The sequence below is a fragment of the Erigeron canadensis genome, chromosome 3 (assembly GCF_010389155.1).
Source record: "Erigeron canadensis isolate Cc75 chromosome 3, C_canadensis_v1, whole genome shotgun sequence".
NCBI lineage: Eukaryota > Viridiplantae > Streptophyta > Magnoliopsida > Asterales > Asteraceae > Erigeron > Erigeron canadensis.
The window spans coordinates 30,664,058-30,681,301 of NC_057763.1; the positions used below are offsets into that span (position 1 = coordinate 30,664,058).

General features: G+C 30.7%; 1 protein-coding gene and 1 long non-coding RNA gene across 2 annotated transcripts; one reads left to right on the plus strand and one right to left on the minus strand.

Annotated features, from left to right (window-relative positions):
• Nucleotides 1-3,070: 3,070 nt before the first annotated feature.
• On the minus strand, nucleotides 3,071-5,185 carry LOC122593969 (transcription factor MYB97-like). The gene is made up of 3 exons (XM_043766445.1): nucleotides 4,765-5,185; nucleotides 3,833-4,655; nucleotides 3,071-3,596 (listed from the first exon to the last, which is right to left on the minus strand). The coding sequence occupies exons 1-3, from the start codon at nucleotides 5,107-5,109 to the stop codon at nucleotides 3,298-3,300; spliced, it is 1,467 nt and encodes a 488-aa protein (XP_043622380.1). The 5' UTR covers nucleotides 5,110-5,185; the 3' UTR covers nucleotides 3,071-3,297.
• A 3,969-nt stretch (nucleotides 5,186-9,154) lies between these two features.
• Nucleotides 9,155-13,344, plus strand: LOC122594185. The gene is made up of 2 exons (XR_006322948.1): nucleotides 9,155-9,358; nucleotides 12,983-13,344. It is a non-coding gene; the product is annotated as an uncharacterized LOC122594185 (long non-coding RNA).
• The last annotated feature ends 3,900 nt before the right edge of the window (nucleotides 13,345-17,244 follow it).

Genomic DNA, 17,244 nt, shown 5'->3' on the forward strand with positions numbered 1-17,244 from the left:
TAAGCATCAAGTGTTGACATGGCAACTTACGTGGTGAAACATGGTGGGTGACATGACACTTAACGGTTACAGCTTGAAAGTTAACGGTAACATACACCACATAGCCCAAAAAACAAAGATCCATACATTACATAGTCAATCGACTAGGTCACTACATTACATAAGCTTTTGGTCATAGTTGGTTACACTCCGGTGTCATTATCCCTAAAATGTAATGTGTTTTAAGTGTTATGTAATGTGTTTTGTTATTAATAAAAGATATAAATTAAAAAATGGTTAGTTATGTAAAGTTTATAAATGTTAAGGATGAATTATTAAAATGTGAAGAAAAGGTTGGGAGTTTCGATTGCCACTAAAAAAATTTGAAAAAAAGATTTGAGGGTTAAAATGAGGTGGAGTAATTTGATTGGATAGTTGAAGGAAGATGAAAAGGTTGAAACCTTCCACCCCCTCCCCCTAACGTACAAATTAAGTAATACTCCGTATATATTATCTAACGTCAGGATACTCGAAAAGTTCATAGTAAAGTTCGAAAGGGGATGGACGCACAACATGAAGCATGGTCGCGTACGCATTAATTTGGATATCGTCACAAAGTTGCAGTAGTACTTGTTTTTTTCTTCTTTATCAACTTGCTTTTGATGTCAAATATGTGTAGAGATGAGATCGGGAAAGGTATGGTATGTTGAAATAACACTTGCAATTAACATTATTGCTAAAAATAGCAACAGATATAGATATGCGTCTTGATACTTAGGATTCAACCTGAAAATATTTGAATTCATCTTTTTAATGATGTACGTACATGAGTATAGCTAGTAGTATTATAAAATTTAAGAATAAGAATAAGAATCGTATATATATATATATCTATACTATATTATAAAAGAAATAGCCCCTTGTAATATTTTCACTTAGCACCCCTTAAAATATTTCTACATACACCACCCATAACATTAATGATTAATTTACACTACTAAAATTTTTATTCTTTAATACATTTTCATTAACCATTTACATCAATTATTCACACCACTCGACGCTGTCTCCACCACCAACACTCGACCCCCCACTACAACGGCATTGTCACTACCACCGCCGCATTGCGCGGGTAACGTGCTATATATAGAAATAAAATAGCTAAAATAGCTAGCTTCTGTATTTAGAATTATTGCGAGATTTCGGATAAAGTATGGCGCAATTTACTTTAACTTTTCTTATCGTGAAAACAAGCTTATCTTTCGTGTGATCCCATATTTTTAATATTATTTTCCAAAAGCAGAAGGAATATAATGTCTAAAAATAGAAATCATTTTTGTATGAAAGGCAAAAATAGAAATGGTTTGTGAGGTCAACTTTTTACTTTTTGGTATATATACTTAACTTAATAAATACTGCTTAAAGACTATACTTAAGCTGTATAAAATAACTAAATATTAGATAATGAACTTTTGATATAAAAAATACAATTTTTTTTTACGTATATATCATTTTCCTATTGAATATTTGAATGTATTTATTTTTAAGAGTGTTTATCGATCCATTCAAACGAGTCAGATTGGAAATTTTAAGTTGGCTTGCTTGATCCAACTGAATTGTTTAAATCCAGTCTAGTTAAAGTTTGAACAACTAAATATATTTATATTTATACTTTATGCAAATTGCACACATAAAAACAGTTTTAAAATAAGCTAGTATACAGTGAGAACACTTAAAAACTATATTTTGATGCATTAAAAGTCTATAAAACTAACATAGTGTATAACTAATTATCATTATTTATGTTTAACAACACATTGGTCTATCAAAATCGAGAAAATCATGTTTTTTGTTTTGTGCATCCATCTTGGATGCATATTCATCAAAATGATGCATCCAACAAAAAACGTGATTTTTTCGATTTTGACAAATCAATTTGTTGTTAAACACTTAAATAATGACAATTAGTTATGCAATATGTTAGTTTTATGGACTTTTAATACATCAAAATGATGTTTTTAAGTGTTCTCACAGTTTTTATTTTAAGATTGTTCTCACCGGAGTGTTACCCTATAATATGGTCAAAATAAAAACGTCCAAATACTTAAAATTATTTTTATCAAAATTAAGATAGCGATATTCCTTACATCTTGTTTTGTTTGTGTATTATTGTTGCTAAAGCCTTTGCATCAAACATGGCAAATAAAGATGAGTTTTTTTATTAACTTAGATGATTCTAAGATGGAACATATATTGTGTTTTATTATTTGTGATATGTGTTCTAATTTTGAATGCTTGTTATATCTCTTTTTAATACAATTTGGGACAAATATACAAGATTAAAAAAAAAAACAATCAAATACCAATTTAAAGACCAAATACAACTAAATTTTAGTTAGGGTGGTGCCGTGGTGTAATGGGGAATTTCGGCTCCCTCATCACCAGTCATATCGGTTGTGTCTTTTAAGTTTTAACCGATGTCACTGAGTCATGTTTTAAATAGAAGATAGGTTATTAATTAGTTTACAAACTTGTATAATAAGATTTTACGGTTTTTTCTAAAGACATAGTCAACAACTAAGAACGCTATCTTGCAATATTGAATAATTTTTTTGTATAGTTTTTCTTAGAAGAAAGACTTGCACCCATGTCAAAATTTATAAAGATTTTATATGGTAAGACACCGGTTATTTTAATTAATTTGTTCAAGACTTAAGTAATAATTTGTGAATAATACTGCATTTGTCCATACTTTTAGTGAGTGTGAATAAATTAAAAATTTTGTCACGCTTTTTTGCACGTGTGTAAAAATATATAGAAATAAAAGTGTGTAAAAATTTCTCCCCACTAAAAAAATATAATTTTAATGTGGACTTTTATAATTATTTTGTAACCCCTTGTTTTTCCATAAGTTTTCACTCATATGTTAAGTAGACCTCATCACATATTAAGTTCACTCACATTATATTATACGAGTACCACATTTCATTAAACAATTACAATCAACCATTACATGTGAACAATTGAAGACCCAAGAAACCTTAATTAGTTACCTGAAAAATATTTGTATGCTCACCAATTAGTGTTAATATTTAAACAACATATGTCAGCTGATTTCCAAACACCAATCAACCAGCAGATTGGTTTTGATCACACATAGACTCAGCTCCAAGCTTTAAACACATATTCTGATCAGAAGTAGCACTACATTACAAATCTTAACCAAACTATGACCATTAACATCAGAGAGAGCTAATTAATCATCCACTCTCACCTAATTAGACCAACCTAATTAACCCCAGATATTAAATCCTTCAATTAACTAAATCCAGGCATGTTGTTCCAACAACATGAACCCATGGTCCAGTCATGATCCTGATCCTGGTCTTGGTCTGTCTCGGCTGTTGCATCAGGAGAGCACGGTATCTCGACTTGATTCTCTTCTCCAACCGTGTTCACATTTGAAACATCAACGGGCAATTTCTCATTTGATGCATCTTCATTTCCACCATACCAATCTTGCAGTGACCCCGTTGGGAAATCAAGCCAGCTCGAGAAATCATCATCCGTCACATTTATCTCATCAAATGTGTCATTTTGGGCGTTTGCTCCATTTTCTAAGGCACCAATGAATCGTATTATTAGATACAAAACATCTTAAAATTTACTAAAACACATCAAATAGAATGAAAATGCTAAATATAGCCCTCAACGTGCATTAAATAATTGTATTTTCCATATTAAAATTCTTCCCTGAATTTTATGGTAAGTGTACAATTATTTTATATACATTAACTACAGTTCAAGGGCTGTATTTAGCAAAATTCTTTAGTGAATATATTTGACAACTAACCAATGGATGAATGGCCCGAACTTGAATCCTCCAGAGGTGTCTTGTTAGTATCATCCCTTGGTTCAAAAACCGATTCTAATGTCACATTTTCGGGCTCTTTCATTAGAGAATAATCATCATGAGTGATTGTGTCTTTACCCTTATCGGTTTCTGATGATTTACTTTCTTTTGATAGTATTTGAGAGTTGATTATAGCCCGAGATTCACCCAAAACATCCTCTAATAAACCACTATTTTCTCTAGGACACATATAGGGTGAAATTGCATTATCTGATCCATCATTTGATGGCACCATCAAATGATCATTCACCGTGTTTGAAGAACACGTCGGTGTGATCACTTGAAATGATGATTGTATCGAAGGAAGATCGTTTTCTACATTTTCAAACATCTTGACATCATTATAAGATGGTTCGGTTTTTGGTATTTGCAGCATGGTATGGTTGGATTGAAGGGAGCTCGGGAAACCTTGATTGAAGAAAGAAGGCGAGTTATTTTTATTTGAAATTTGGTTGTTTGAATGACCATTAATCTTGAAATGAGATTGTGAATTTTGGAGATAGAAAGGCGTGTTAATCACCGGATAATTCATGGGATCATACAACATTTGTGAGATGGAATTTAGACCATCATTCGCATGATTTGATGATGAAGATGAAGACGAAAATGGATTTTTTTGGTTTTGATGTAACGATTGTTCTTGATGTCTTCTATGATGATGTTGTTGAAAATCAACAGGATAAATTGGTAAACCAGCACGTAAACGTCTTTTTAACCTTGTGTTCCAGTAATTCTTTATCTCGTTATCTGTCCTTCCCTGGAGCTAAAACAAACAAATAAAAAGAACTTATGTAAAACATGAAGAGAAAAAAAAGATACTCATATCTAAACATAAACCAAATGCAAAACCAAATATTAATTATTATACATACATGAAGAGCCATCCGAGCCCATTTGTTGCCAAATTTCGAATGAAGTTCAATAATTTGTCGTTCTTCTTCGGGAGTAAACGCTCCTTTCCTTAAATTTGGTCGTAAATGATTCGCCCATCTTAACCTACAACTCTTTCCACATCTCATCAACCCGGAATTCCTTTGAACAGCATTCCAATTTCCTTCACCATGTTTCTTCACATACTCCATTAAAACCGCATCTTCAGCTGCGGTCCATGGACCTTTTTTCAAAACTTGTCCTCCAGACATTCGTGCAACGCTGCCGCCACCACCACCAGCTGTTGTGTTCCTAGACATAGATGTGGCACCATCTTCTGGGGCCATTTTAATTATTTTGTTGTTCTTCTTTTGTATATCCTTGATCACCAAGCTTGTAATTAATAGATATTTTTCATATGTAAACAACACATGAAATTATAGTTCTAATGAGTTTAATTATGATATGAAAGTTATGGATGTATGAAATTAGAGAAGGATTTGAATGAAAGGATGGGGATGGGAGTAGAATGGGGCTGAAAGTGGAAAGGGTGGTTTTGTGTGTGAGTTTTTATAGGCTTGAGATTGTATTTCGGAAGTACCTTTTGTATTTGTGATGCCTATTTTCCTTATTTTTAGTTGCTTTTTTTTTTCCTTTCATTTCTATCTAATTGAGTATTTGAAAGTATTAAAAAAAAGCCAAAAGTATTAATAGTTTGTGATGAAAGACATAATAGCTATTTTTAGAATAGTTGAATGCTGAAATATTTGTGTTATTTTCATAATTTTTTTCGTGGATAATATTAAGTAACAATGTGACTAACAATTATTTCATTAGCATGTCACGTGGTATAACATCACTAATATCCATAAAGTTCATTTTCGCGTAAACTCTGCGGCAATATTCGTTTTCGTATTTACCCAAAATTTAACTTATTTTAGTATGGTGTTTCTCTGGCCTCTTCAGTCTTCATTTTTAAGTTTGCCTAGTTTGATATCACTTTACAAATAGGTTTTGTGGGTTATATGGAAATAATCAGATCGATCAGATTCAAAAATCTGTTTCAACAATAAACCATCATATATGCCTGAATGCATATTCGATGAAATTGCAGGCTTTTGTTTTTAATTGGGTCACTAAACAATAACATAGCAAAAGTTACACATTTAAATGCATGTTTGATTGGACCTTTAAGTCCTGTCTCTTGTTGACTCTGTTATCTAGATAAAATTGATGTTAAAACAATAAAATACTGTGCTTAATCTTCACTGATGAAAATGTAATACAAATAAGGACACATTTACAGATTAGTTGTACATATTAGAAATAATATGTTGTAAAGCTATTTTAAACAATGAACATTTTGTATGCTTAAAAGAAGAAAAACCAATCATGATCAATATATACAAAGCGGTCCACGCCATGTAGGCATTGACGTAAACCTACTATGGTCAATCTATGGGCCACTTCATCATGAGGGGTAAAAATGGATATTAAGGAATGGCTAGCTAGCCACCATAGGAGTGGAGTGAGCCGGTTATAATTAGATATTCTTATAATCTTATGTAAATTAAAACCTTCAAAATTTATCAAATTTAATTCAAGATCAATCTGGTATATACAAACAATATATACAACCAGATTAAATTTATAAATTAATATAATTTTGAATATAATAATATTGATACAAACAATTTTCTATAATTTTCAAATATAGTATCTAGTTGAAAGTAGAAAATTTTAAAACTTAAAGATATATACGCATATAAAAATAAAAAAATATATATGCAAAAGAAAAAAAAAACAGTTTCAAATAACACTAAACAAACTGTGTGTTTACACAGACTAAAATCTAGATATTAAATTATAAGCATTGGCGTAAAAAACGGTCTAAGCCATGTAAGCATTGGCGTAAAAAACCTACGATGGTGTTCCTATGGGCCACTTCGTAAGGGGGGAAATCGGGTTGAGTAATGGCTTAATGTAATAAGGAAAATAGAAAATGAACCAGTTTACAACTTTAGATCATGCAAAATTTGTTTCATGGGATTACTCGTCTTCAAACTTTATATCATACACATATATTTTCCAGTTAAATTAGGAACAGTGACGCAGACAAAATAAAGATAAACAATTGATTCTGATGATTTTACGAATACCTAGAAATAATTCTTCTAAAATTCGTTGATTCTAAAAAAGAATACCGAAATTTAGAGATTTTCACACAAACACGCACATGTGTAAGGGGAAAAAAATGAATTTTTGATTTAACATGAACTGATCATTTCCCCATGTCCAGATACATATAAATAAAGCTGCAAAATTCGAATGGGCCCTAAAATACAAGTGGGCTGAAAGTTATAACCAAAAGAAAGTAAAAAAAAACGAAAAAACATACAAAATGGTCCAAAACTCATAGAAAATGGCCGTTTTTGTGGTAGCTTCTTTTTGTCTCGATTTTCTAAAAACAAAAAAGTCTGGTCTTAATGGTTGGGCTTGGGAACAGGCATGGTGATTTAGTTCGGTTGTTAGCCAAGCCGAAAATATAATAAATCTAATAAATTGAAATCATTCGGTACGAATTTCATTTGTTTGATTTTTTTTTGTTTTAGGACCAGCGATGGTGCCTTTTCGATCTTTCAGATATTATTTCGCAAATGTAAATATGGGCTTTAAAATGCGCGTCTAATAAAAGCTTTTGGGTTTTTGTTTTGGGTTCCATTAAAATGCTATTGGGCCATTTACAGACAAAATCTCCGACCTATTATTTGTCTCTCGATTTTTAAGTAGACTAGTAAAGTGTACAGATGGTAAGTGGATCCATATCACAATTATGGGTTGAATGTCTGATTGTCGAGGGGAAGCAGTAATAGACTTACAGTTCATTTGATTTATTTTTAATTTTTTTTACCTTTTCATATGGATAAATTTTACTCGATGCATACATACAAAAGGTTATTAATTAGAAACTACATAAGGTAAAAATAATTAAAAGAACGAGAATTCTTGAAGCCATTATTGTCTCTGTCAAAATAGAATGTCACAAAACTTTAGAAGTTAGAACTAACAAGTATTTTAACCTGGGCGTTGTCCCGGGAGAAAAACAAAACTCTCATGACAAAAGTTAAAAAACATTAAGCCGAAAAATACAAAAGTTAAAAAACGTTAAGCCGAAAATTAAAATTTTCGTGGCAAAAGTTAAGAATAAAAATTGTGGTCAAATGTAAAGAGAATTAAACTTTGGTAACAAAATTTGGAAACCAAAAGTTAGGTGGTAAAAAGCAGATAAAAAAACTTTCGGAGCGAGAAAAAGTTTCCGTGACGCAAGTTAAAAAAGTAAAAGTTATGTGGTAAAAAAAAGAAATAAACTTTTGATGAGAAAAGCTTAAAACCAAAAGTTATGTGACAAAAAGTAACTAAAGCAAAACTTTAGTGGCAAAAGTTAAAAACTTAAACTTGAAAACAAACTCCGTTAAATACCTTTTTGTAAGTACCGTTAGTTAACCAAACAATACTTAACGATCGTTAAGGGCGTTAGTTATTTTAGTTGTGCAATAAGTACTTGTAACTTAAGCATGTAGGGGTGTACTTTTAGCTACAGTACTCCCCTCACATGTCAAAGTTACATTTTAGTGTATATATATATATATATATAATATAATTAGCCATGTCATGTACTGAATGTCCAAATGGTGAGCCAAAGGCCCAAAACTTAAAAGCATTAGTTAAAGACTTATAATTCACATAGTGAAATTTATGATAAAACTGTCCTTTATTGTTTGTTCAAGATTGAACTTTCTGTATGAATCTTGCGGGCCACAACTCTATGAAAATTTTATAGACGCAAAGCTTTTTGTGGATGTACGCGATGATGAACTCAGGTCCAAATACATAGTTCTTTTAAAAAGACCACACTCAACAACAAAAAGCTACCTACAATATCATATAGAACAATTAATGAACATCCATCTCTGTTTATTTTAAGGGAAAAAAAAAGGTAATATATGTACAATATTATATAGAACATCATCCATCTCTAGGTACGTACAATATTTTATTAACATCATCTCTTGTTGATCTCTATCAAATACCAATATGAAACGTTTTCTTGTCCGCGCTCTCTTGCCGCCAACGACCTCCAAAAATAGCTTAAACGGCGAAATGACTAAAAAAAAAAGTCATTTAACGTTGTTGTACGCATTTTGCGAATATCATGCTAGCTATAATTGTACATAAATCCATAATTGAAAAAATAAAAATAATTATAATTAGTTGGTGAAAAGAAGATAATATTTATATATTTTGGAGCGTAACCTTTTGGAAAGGCACCATATATGACACATATATAGGTTTTGACCTCTAACTTAGTGGTGTTTTAGTGACCAGGTTCAATGAACCCTTTTCCTCTAAGCATAAAACCTCCTTCCTTATTTAATCAATTCCATTATGCTCCTCATTTCTTCCAAATTTTCTTCATATTTTTGACAAATTGTCATAGTCATTAATCTAATATATGTCATATATAAAATAAAATGGAAGGAGTCTCTCATTTTCAACTATCCGTGACTTATCTTGTCATACTTCTTCTATCGACAGGTATCTTCTGCCCCCATGTACTTTGTTTATATAATAATAATAATCATACTGTATTTTTATTGGTTCACCTGAAAATGATATATTACAAAAATTGTTGCTTGTTTATTTATGGTAAATAAGTTAGACTGTCGTACGAAGGAATGCGTGTCTCTTCATCATCGATCATGAAACTTTTAAAGAATAATGTTGGTCTGGCCGGGGGCAGAACTATAAAGCTAGCTTTACTCATTTTATGATCTTTGATCTGCCATATGGGCAAGATTTAATTTGTGATAGTGTTCAGATGAGTTTTATCTAGTATGTATATATATATGATTCAAGATTTTCAAGTTTAAAGTTTGATAGAGTTTAAGGGTTAAGTTTGATAAGTATCAAAAAGATCTTAATAAACTATATATAAACCTTTTGGATGTGTAGTTTTGGTGGTGTTTTTCATAACAAAATGCAAATAAGCAATTGCATATATATTGGATATAGACGGGCTATTAATATTTAAACAAAATGTTTCTTTTGTGATCCTCAATAAATATCTCAAGGAGCTAAATGAGTGATTTTTACAGGCTAGCTATATGCTATTATTAGTTACTTAATTATCAATTATATAGGTTTTTTATTTTTAAACGGCCAACGAAATCAATTACATCATATAGCTACATGCATGTTTCTTCACATGTTTTTGGTTTTGAAGATCAACATAGGAAATAATTAGATTGCCAATAATTAATGTATATGTCACGTTGTATATGTGATATATAGATCGACGACATTACCATGTTAAAAAGTTCATGCTATAATTATATGTCGTTGTTTATACAGAGATTGAATATATATCTTTCAAAAGTTAACACATAATTTAAATCTTCTTGAACAAAATTTATAAATGCATGGTCAAGATTCAATTCATTATCCACGTACAAGTATCTACAAGACTACAACGTCTACATAAATTAGAAATACTCGTATATACTTTTTGGAGAGAAGTGTAAAAGGTTACAATTAATCTCTCGTACTTTTTACAAGTCTCTTAAATGGTGATCGATCTGGCGTGCTGTCACCATGTTTTGCTTTTAGATATTTTGAGATCATGGGGAGAACGAACGAACGGTGTAGTGAAAAATCTAGGAAAAAAGTAAGCAAGTGGAGAAAAAGAAAAGAGTATAAAGTGGAGAAAATTAAAGAAACTTTACCTCCTAGCTAGCTAATTCAATCAAAATTTTAATTTTTTTTAAAAAAAAGATTTCTCTAGATTCGTGGTAATCTATGATTTTTCTTTCATTGGGTGTACTTGGTTAAAATTAGTGGTGAAATTATATGACACGAAATACCAATTAACTTCGTTGTGTGATGGGCTTCCCAAAAAGCCAGCCCGGGCCGATGAACTGTGAAGGCTTACTTTATGAATGACGAGTATGGTACCCGCCACGTAATGTGGTGCCGAGTCGGTGATGACAGTGGTGGGGTATCTATTGGTGTAGGTAAAATGTAAAAGTATTTGATTTAAAAGGTTAGTAGAGACATTTTATAATATAATGGATTAATGGTGTAATTTAATATTGGGGTTGATGGTGATTTAATTTATTAAGGGTATTATGGTCAATTCACATGTCCCATTTATGTAAACTCACTCTAGTGAAGTAGTGGGAGAGAAGAATGAGCATTCGATCTGATCTTACCTGCATATAAAGGATAGCTGGGAAGACGTAGCGAGAGAGTGAAAGACCATCGGATGGATCTCTCCGAGGACTTCAATATAGGGGTTATAATTTTTATATAGTATTATAGATTATAGATATAGATTATAGATATATAATTAATGAATTTTAACAATAAATTTAATAAGTTATTTGATACGGTCTATAAGTATATCAAGTAAATGTGTGTTTTGAATATGGAATTATATATATAGATTGGTGCCCGCGCAATGCAGCGGCAGTAACGGTGTGGTTATTAACGTAAAAATGATTTCATTGCGGTCGACAATGTGATAAATTTTTGCGGTGGGATGTAAAAGAGGTGGGGGGGGGGGGGGGGGGGGGGGAGGGACGAATTGTGAATTAGGGTTTTTTTCTATTTATTTCTATGTGAGAGAGAGATAAAGGTTGAATTTTTTTAAGGATATTTTAGTCATAGTCTATAAAATAAAAATAAAAATGTATTAAAATGGAGAATAAATTAAACATACCAAGTTCTTAAATTTAAGGGAGAAAGTTGAATTTATTTTATAAGGGAGTATAGGTGGGTCATAATGTTGTACATATCTCATATTGTAGCATATGATAAAATCTGTATATTTATCTCGGATAACTTAAAGTTATTGTATACTTATGAGTTATGAGTAACTACTAGATTAAAATATCTATATTATCTGACAAACCAACTTTTTTTTTAATAAATTTTTTATTTTTAAAAAACCAAAAATATCTTTCTTTATTATTTATTAACTTAAACATTTTCATATAATATACTTATAATACTCTTAATGAAATCCTCCAACACTTAAAATAACTACAATACTACCTTTAACATCAACTATTTTTACATTCACCACAATCGTCGCCCCCACTGTCGTCCCCACTGCCGCCTCCACCACCATCACCACCACCACATCCGCCATCACTGCCCCACCATCGTCGCATTGCGCGGGCATAAGTCTAGTTTATTTACGTACGAAAGTAATTTATTGTGAATGGTTAACTTTTCCCAAAAAAACAAACTTTACATTATCATAAAGGGAATTAATATCCGTATCACAACAAATGATAAATCTACCACATATATCCATTACTGGCTTATACTGTGTGTTATAAATCTTATATATTGTGGTAAATAAATTAATTAAAGATAGTGTTATTATTATCATTTCCTTATCATAAAAGCTAAGTAATAACATTCTCGGTGTGCAGTCAAATAAGACATTAATACTGTCTACGGAGTATAAAAGATAAAATTAATTTTGTAATAATTAAATAGATTCAAATTTTCAATAGTCTTGCCGAATATATAAAAGTGATTCCAATAGATGAGTTATGCTAATTATATATCATTATTATTCCTTGTTTGAAACTACAAGAGTCTTTTGGCATTACAAAAGAGTCAATTTTCCATAATTTAAATCGAGTGTCCATTTATATTTCCGTTTTTTGCTAATATTAAACTAGAAAACCACTTTTTGTTTAATTATTCTTAAATCATCATTGCACCTCTATTAGCAAATATTTGTCTACATATGCCAGGGGAGGTATCAAAAGAGGGAAAAAGTTGTCAATGTCTCCCTCAAAATTTAAGTTTTATAATGTTTTCTTATATCTTTTATAGATTTTGAAATTCTTCATATAATTTTAACATTTTGTTCTTTTCTAAATTTAATTTCCAAAGATTTTTTTAATTTTGCTTCCTGAGATTTTTTTCAAGTATTGACTCTCCATATTACTTGTATCTAATTCAAATAAATTATTTTTAGTTTTTTGTTTTTTTTTTCTATACTATACAAACTAGTTACCTTGTTGGATTGTTCTCAATTTGTGTAATGTATGCTATCAAAATTTCGAATCTGTATAAACAAAAATGAATCTCAATGTTCTATAAGCCCGATCGAAGTTAACATAATTTGGTTGTTATTTTCAGGTGAACACTACTATACGCATGGAAAGACTAGTATGCATATTATTGAGTTGCAGGAATCGGAGCCTCGTGGCTCTGAAGTCGATTGAGACGAGACCATGATTGGCGTTTGAACAATACAAGTTTCCGAGTTCCCCTTCTAAACTTCAAATTTCCCGATTTCATGATTGCTTCCGATGTGAGAAACCATTTGATCAATATTATAGAGTATATACAAAATGTACCTTTCAAGTTGATACTAAACTGATGAGACCCCTTTGTGAAAAAAAGACAGGGTCTCTTTCATGGTTTCGTTTTTATTTCAATAATTTATCCATCATACATTCTTATATATTAGTAAGACAATATTGTTAGATTGTTTTGTATGTGCAATTTGTCGTGTTTATCTAAGATTAGTTGGAAAGTTAAAACCAATTTTGCAGTAAAACAAAAACATTCAAATATTGTTGGGCCCAAGTACTTGATTGTTTAGCCCACTAGCCTAGGTCCTCTCTTGTCATAAGGGTGGACGGAGTGGCTAGGGGAGGGGACCGGTACCGGTTGGCACACCACGCCGACCCCCGGTACCGGTAGAGTGGGGAGGGAGTTGGGGAGCGTGGTGCCGGTTGTGGTGCCGGATTTTTTGACCGTTTGAGCTTGAAAAAAAAAAAAGAAGAGGGGAGGGGAGGGGTGGCGAGGTGCTCCTAGCATTTGGGGAGGGGAGCGGAGGAGAAGAAAAATCGGGGAGGGGAGGAGTGGGGAAGCTCTCCCCCCACCCTAAGTAGTCTAGTACACCAGTATAGTCGAGGGATGAGGAAAATAACAACAACGGTATAATCAATAATTTGGTTAGTTTAAGATACGTATAAAAAATTAAATCTGATATTAATATATGTTACTGTTAATAATAAAAATTAAGAAAAAAGATACTCTTTATCTATTGAATGATTTTAAACATTTACTTTGAGTTTAAACAAATATACTATAGCTCTTTAACTAAAAGATGTTACATGTGGTATTTTATATGGGAAATGTAAAATACAACGTTTATAAAAAAAACTTGTACCTTCCATATTAAAAGCACATTCCCTGATTTTCATAATAAACTAGATTATAAACCGCGTGAAACGCGGAAAAAAATTATGAAAAAAATCTATAAAAAGTTAACATAATGGTATAATAAATACTTAAAAGCTATTAAAATTTACAAAACAATAAATAAAATAAGAATAATGAAAATAAACCATTTGATTTTTTCATAAATTAACTATACTATAAATATAATTTCAAAGACTAAGGTTTGACATTGGTTTCCCATCCACCCGACAAGTATTTTTTAGTTTTATGTAGTATCACAAATGATTATATTTTTAAATATTACAACACACATTTTTTTCCAGTGAATTAAAAGCTAAAACGGTTGGTCCAATGCATGGAGGTAGTTAACTACGTATAGTATAAAAAGTTATAAGGATTCACGGTATCCACAAAATAATTCGATACACAAATAGTAGTGGTTTTGTAGAAGCTGATTTTATGTCTATGTTCCACAAGCATGTAATCTCCTTCATTGAAGCTATAACGAAGTTATTGATTTCCCTAACGCCTCCTTCATTAAAGAGGGGCTCGAATGGGACACTTTTTTGGTTGTACGTATACGTCTGCTTCCAAAGTAAGACAATTTTAACCTAGATGTTCCAAGATTCCTTGAATGCATCGATGTCAACCATCCTATCGCACAAAACTTGGTCAGCTATGATATTGTATATAATGATATGGAAGCAACTATGTAATCTTTATTATGCTAATGTGTAGTTGATGTATAATACTCATACATTTTTCATATCACGGTAATGACTGTTTGTCACAATATTTCAATTCCTACCAGCTCATTCAAATGATTCACTATAAACAATAACAACCTTATATTTCAACCTTAATCATATATTATCAAGTGTTTAGTTATACTTCATAACATAAGGTTAATTTAAACCATACAATACAAAATTAATTGCTATTAATTATTTGTAAGTAAATCAAATACGAAAAATAAACTATAATGGAAGATGGATCATAATATTACTTGACACAAGTTAAGCAACTGCAAATATAAATGCTAATACTTATTAAAAAACCAATTATCAAAAAAGTTATAACATGAATCGACATAGCTTTTTGAAACAATCATTATTTGTTAACAAATCAAAAAAACGTATTATTTTTATAAATAATTTTAATCTATAAGAAGATTTATAAGAAAATCAATAATAAAATCAAAATAAAATTAAAAGAAAGATAGATGATGATGTGAATAAAAAAGAGTATCTAAAATGTTAGACATATTAAAATTGATATGATTAGTAGAATATTAATTATTAGAATATTTTATTCATAGTTGAAGGATTAAAAGAATATTTGATTATATGTTGTGTTAATGATGATGTCATCATATTGATCTAAGGGTAGAGGAATAAGAAATAAATTTTATAAAGGGTTTAGATTACTCCATTTTTGATTTAAGGGTTCTCTTTTAATATTTATTAAAGATGTACAAATAACTCATCTTTAACTCATCTTTAGATTGTCGGTGGCACACTGGCACTGTGGCACATAAGTTATTGTATATAAATAATACTCCGTAGTAGATCAACTTGGTTAAGTTCTGGATTTTATTATGTTTTATTTATAAACAAATTGGTTAGCTATTTCACATGGCTATGACTTCGTAGTTTACTAGTTTATTCGTTGAAACTGCAGTTGCATTATTCATTTTTTGTCAAAGGCTTGTGGCCAAATTTAATTGGCTTTGAAAATAGTCTATGATCGAATTAAATAATCAATAATGTATGAATATTTTTTCATTTTAAGCATGAAACACTTTGACATATCGGCCAGTATATATCATAACTTACAATTTATTCCACTTAAGTTAAATTTTGAATATTAAAAATTGCTCCCATTTTATCCGAACTTTCTAACGCCAGGGTAAATGTTGCCCGCGTATGGCTACCGCATTAGTTCTTTGGGGGCCACGCTAGCGAATAACTAAAAGGAATTCTAGTGTCCTAATTATAATTATGTGCTCATCTAGTAATTGTTGTAAGGGGTATGAATTTGTGGTTATGTCATATGTGGATAAGGAGAGTTTTGCTTAGTTATTTCACCATATGTAAAAAGTAAAAACATTGAATTTCTAACTATGATAAGTAAGTTAAGAACGAACCTATTAAAAGGATCTTGAATTCTTGATGTCATTTTCAAGCAATCAAGCCTAAGGCATTTTACCTCCATGTCCTTTTCGAGAATTTGGTATTTTTGAAACCTTAGCTGGCATTCATTTCCAGAGCTATCATCAATATTTAGCCCCCTCCAACAAGATAGTAAAATTTATTATTGATCATTATTAATACTAAAATTTAGTTATATAAATATTGCAATATTATCCTTACTTTTCTTTACAAATTAGTATTATTACTGTTATTATTTTTTTATAAAATTGTACGTATCAAAGACAATTAAAATATTTTGGAGTATTAGTAAATGTGAACAGAGATATGCATTCAGATAGATCTGATATTATATTGTTAAAATCATACCCAATATTTAAACCCATAAATCAATATAAAAATTTGAAATTTATGGTTAATATGTTGTAAAGTTTATTATTATTATTTTTATGTGTCAATTTGTTTTTATTTTTATTTATATTTCTCTCTCTCTCTCGAAATTGATGATAACGACCGTTGACCAAACTAGATGTTTGGTTTCGGTCCAATGTCGGTTCGGTTTGTAGGATTTTTCGATTGATATGAAAATGGAAATATATTGGAGTTGAATGGTTTCTAATAATATTTATTTACAATTTAATGTATAACTTTAAAATAAAACATATCTAAATATAAAAGTTTTAAATATTTTGCTAAACTCTACATGATATGTAAGTGTTGCATGCATATATTAAAATTTATAAATTATAACGTTTATTTTTTAAAAGACTCACGGTCTTAATATATAAATTTTTTTATTTTATTAACCACGTTTTTCGCAGAATATACCTTTAAATCTTATTTGATTAGACTTATGTCCGCGCAATGCGGCGACGGTGGGGTAGTAATGACAGAGGTGGTGGTGATGACGGTGGTGGGGGCGACGGTGAGGGAATCAGTAGGGAAGATGATGGGGGTGACGATGGTGGTGAATGTAAACGTAATTGATGTTAAAGGTGATATTGTAATTATTTTAGGTGTTGGGGGATCTGTACTGTAAATTATTTTATTAAAAGTATT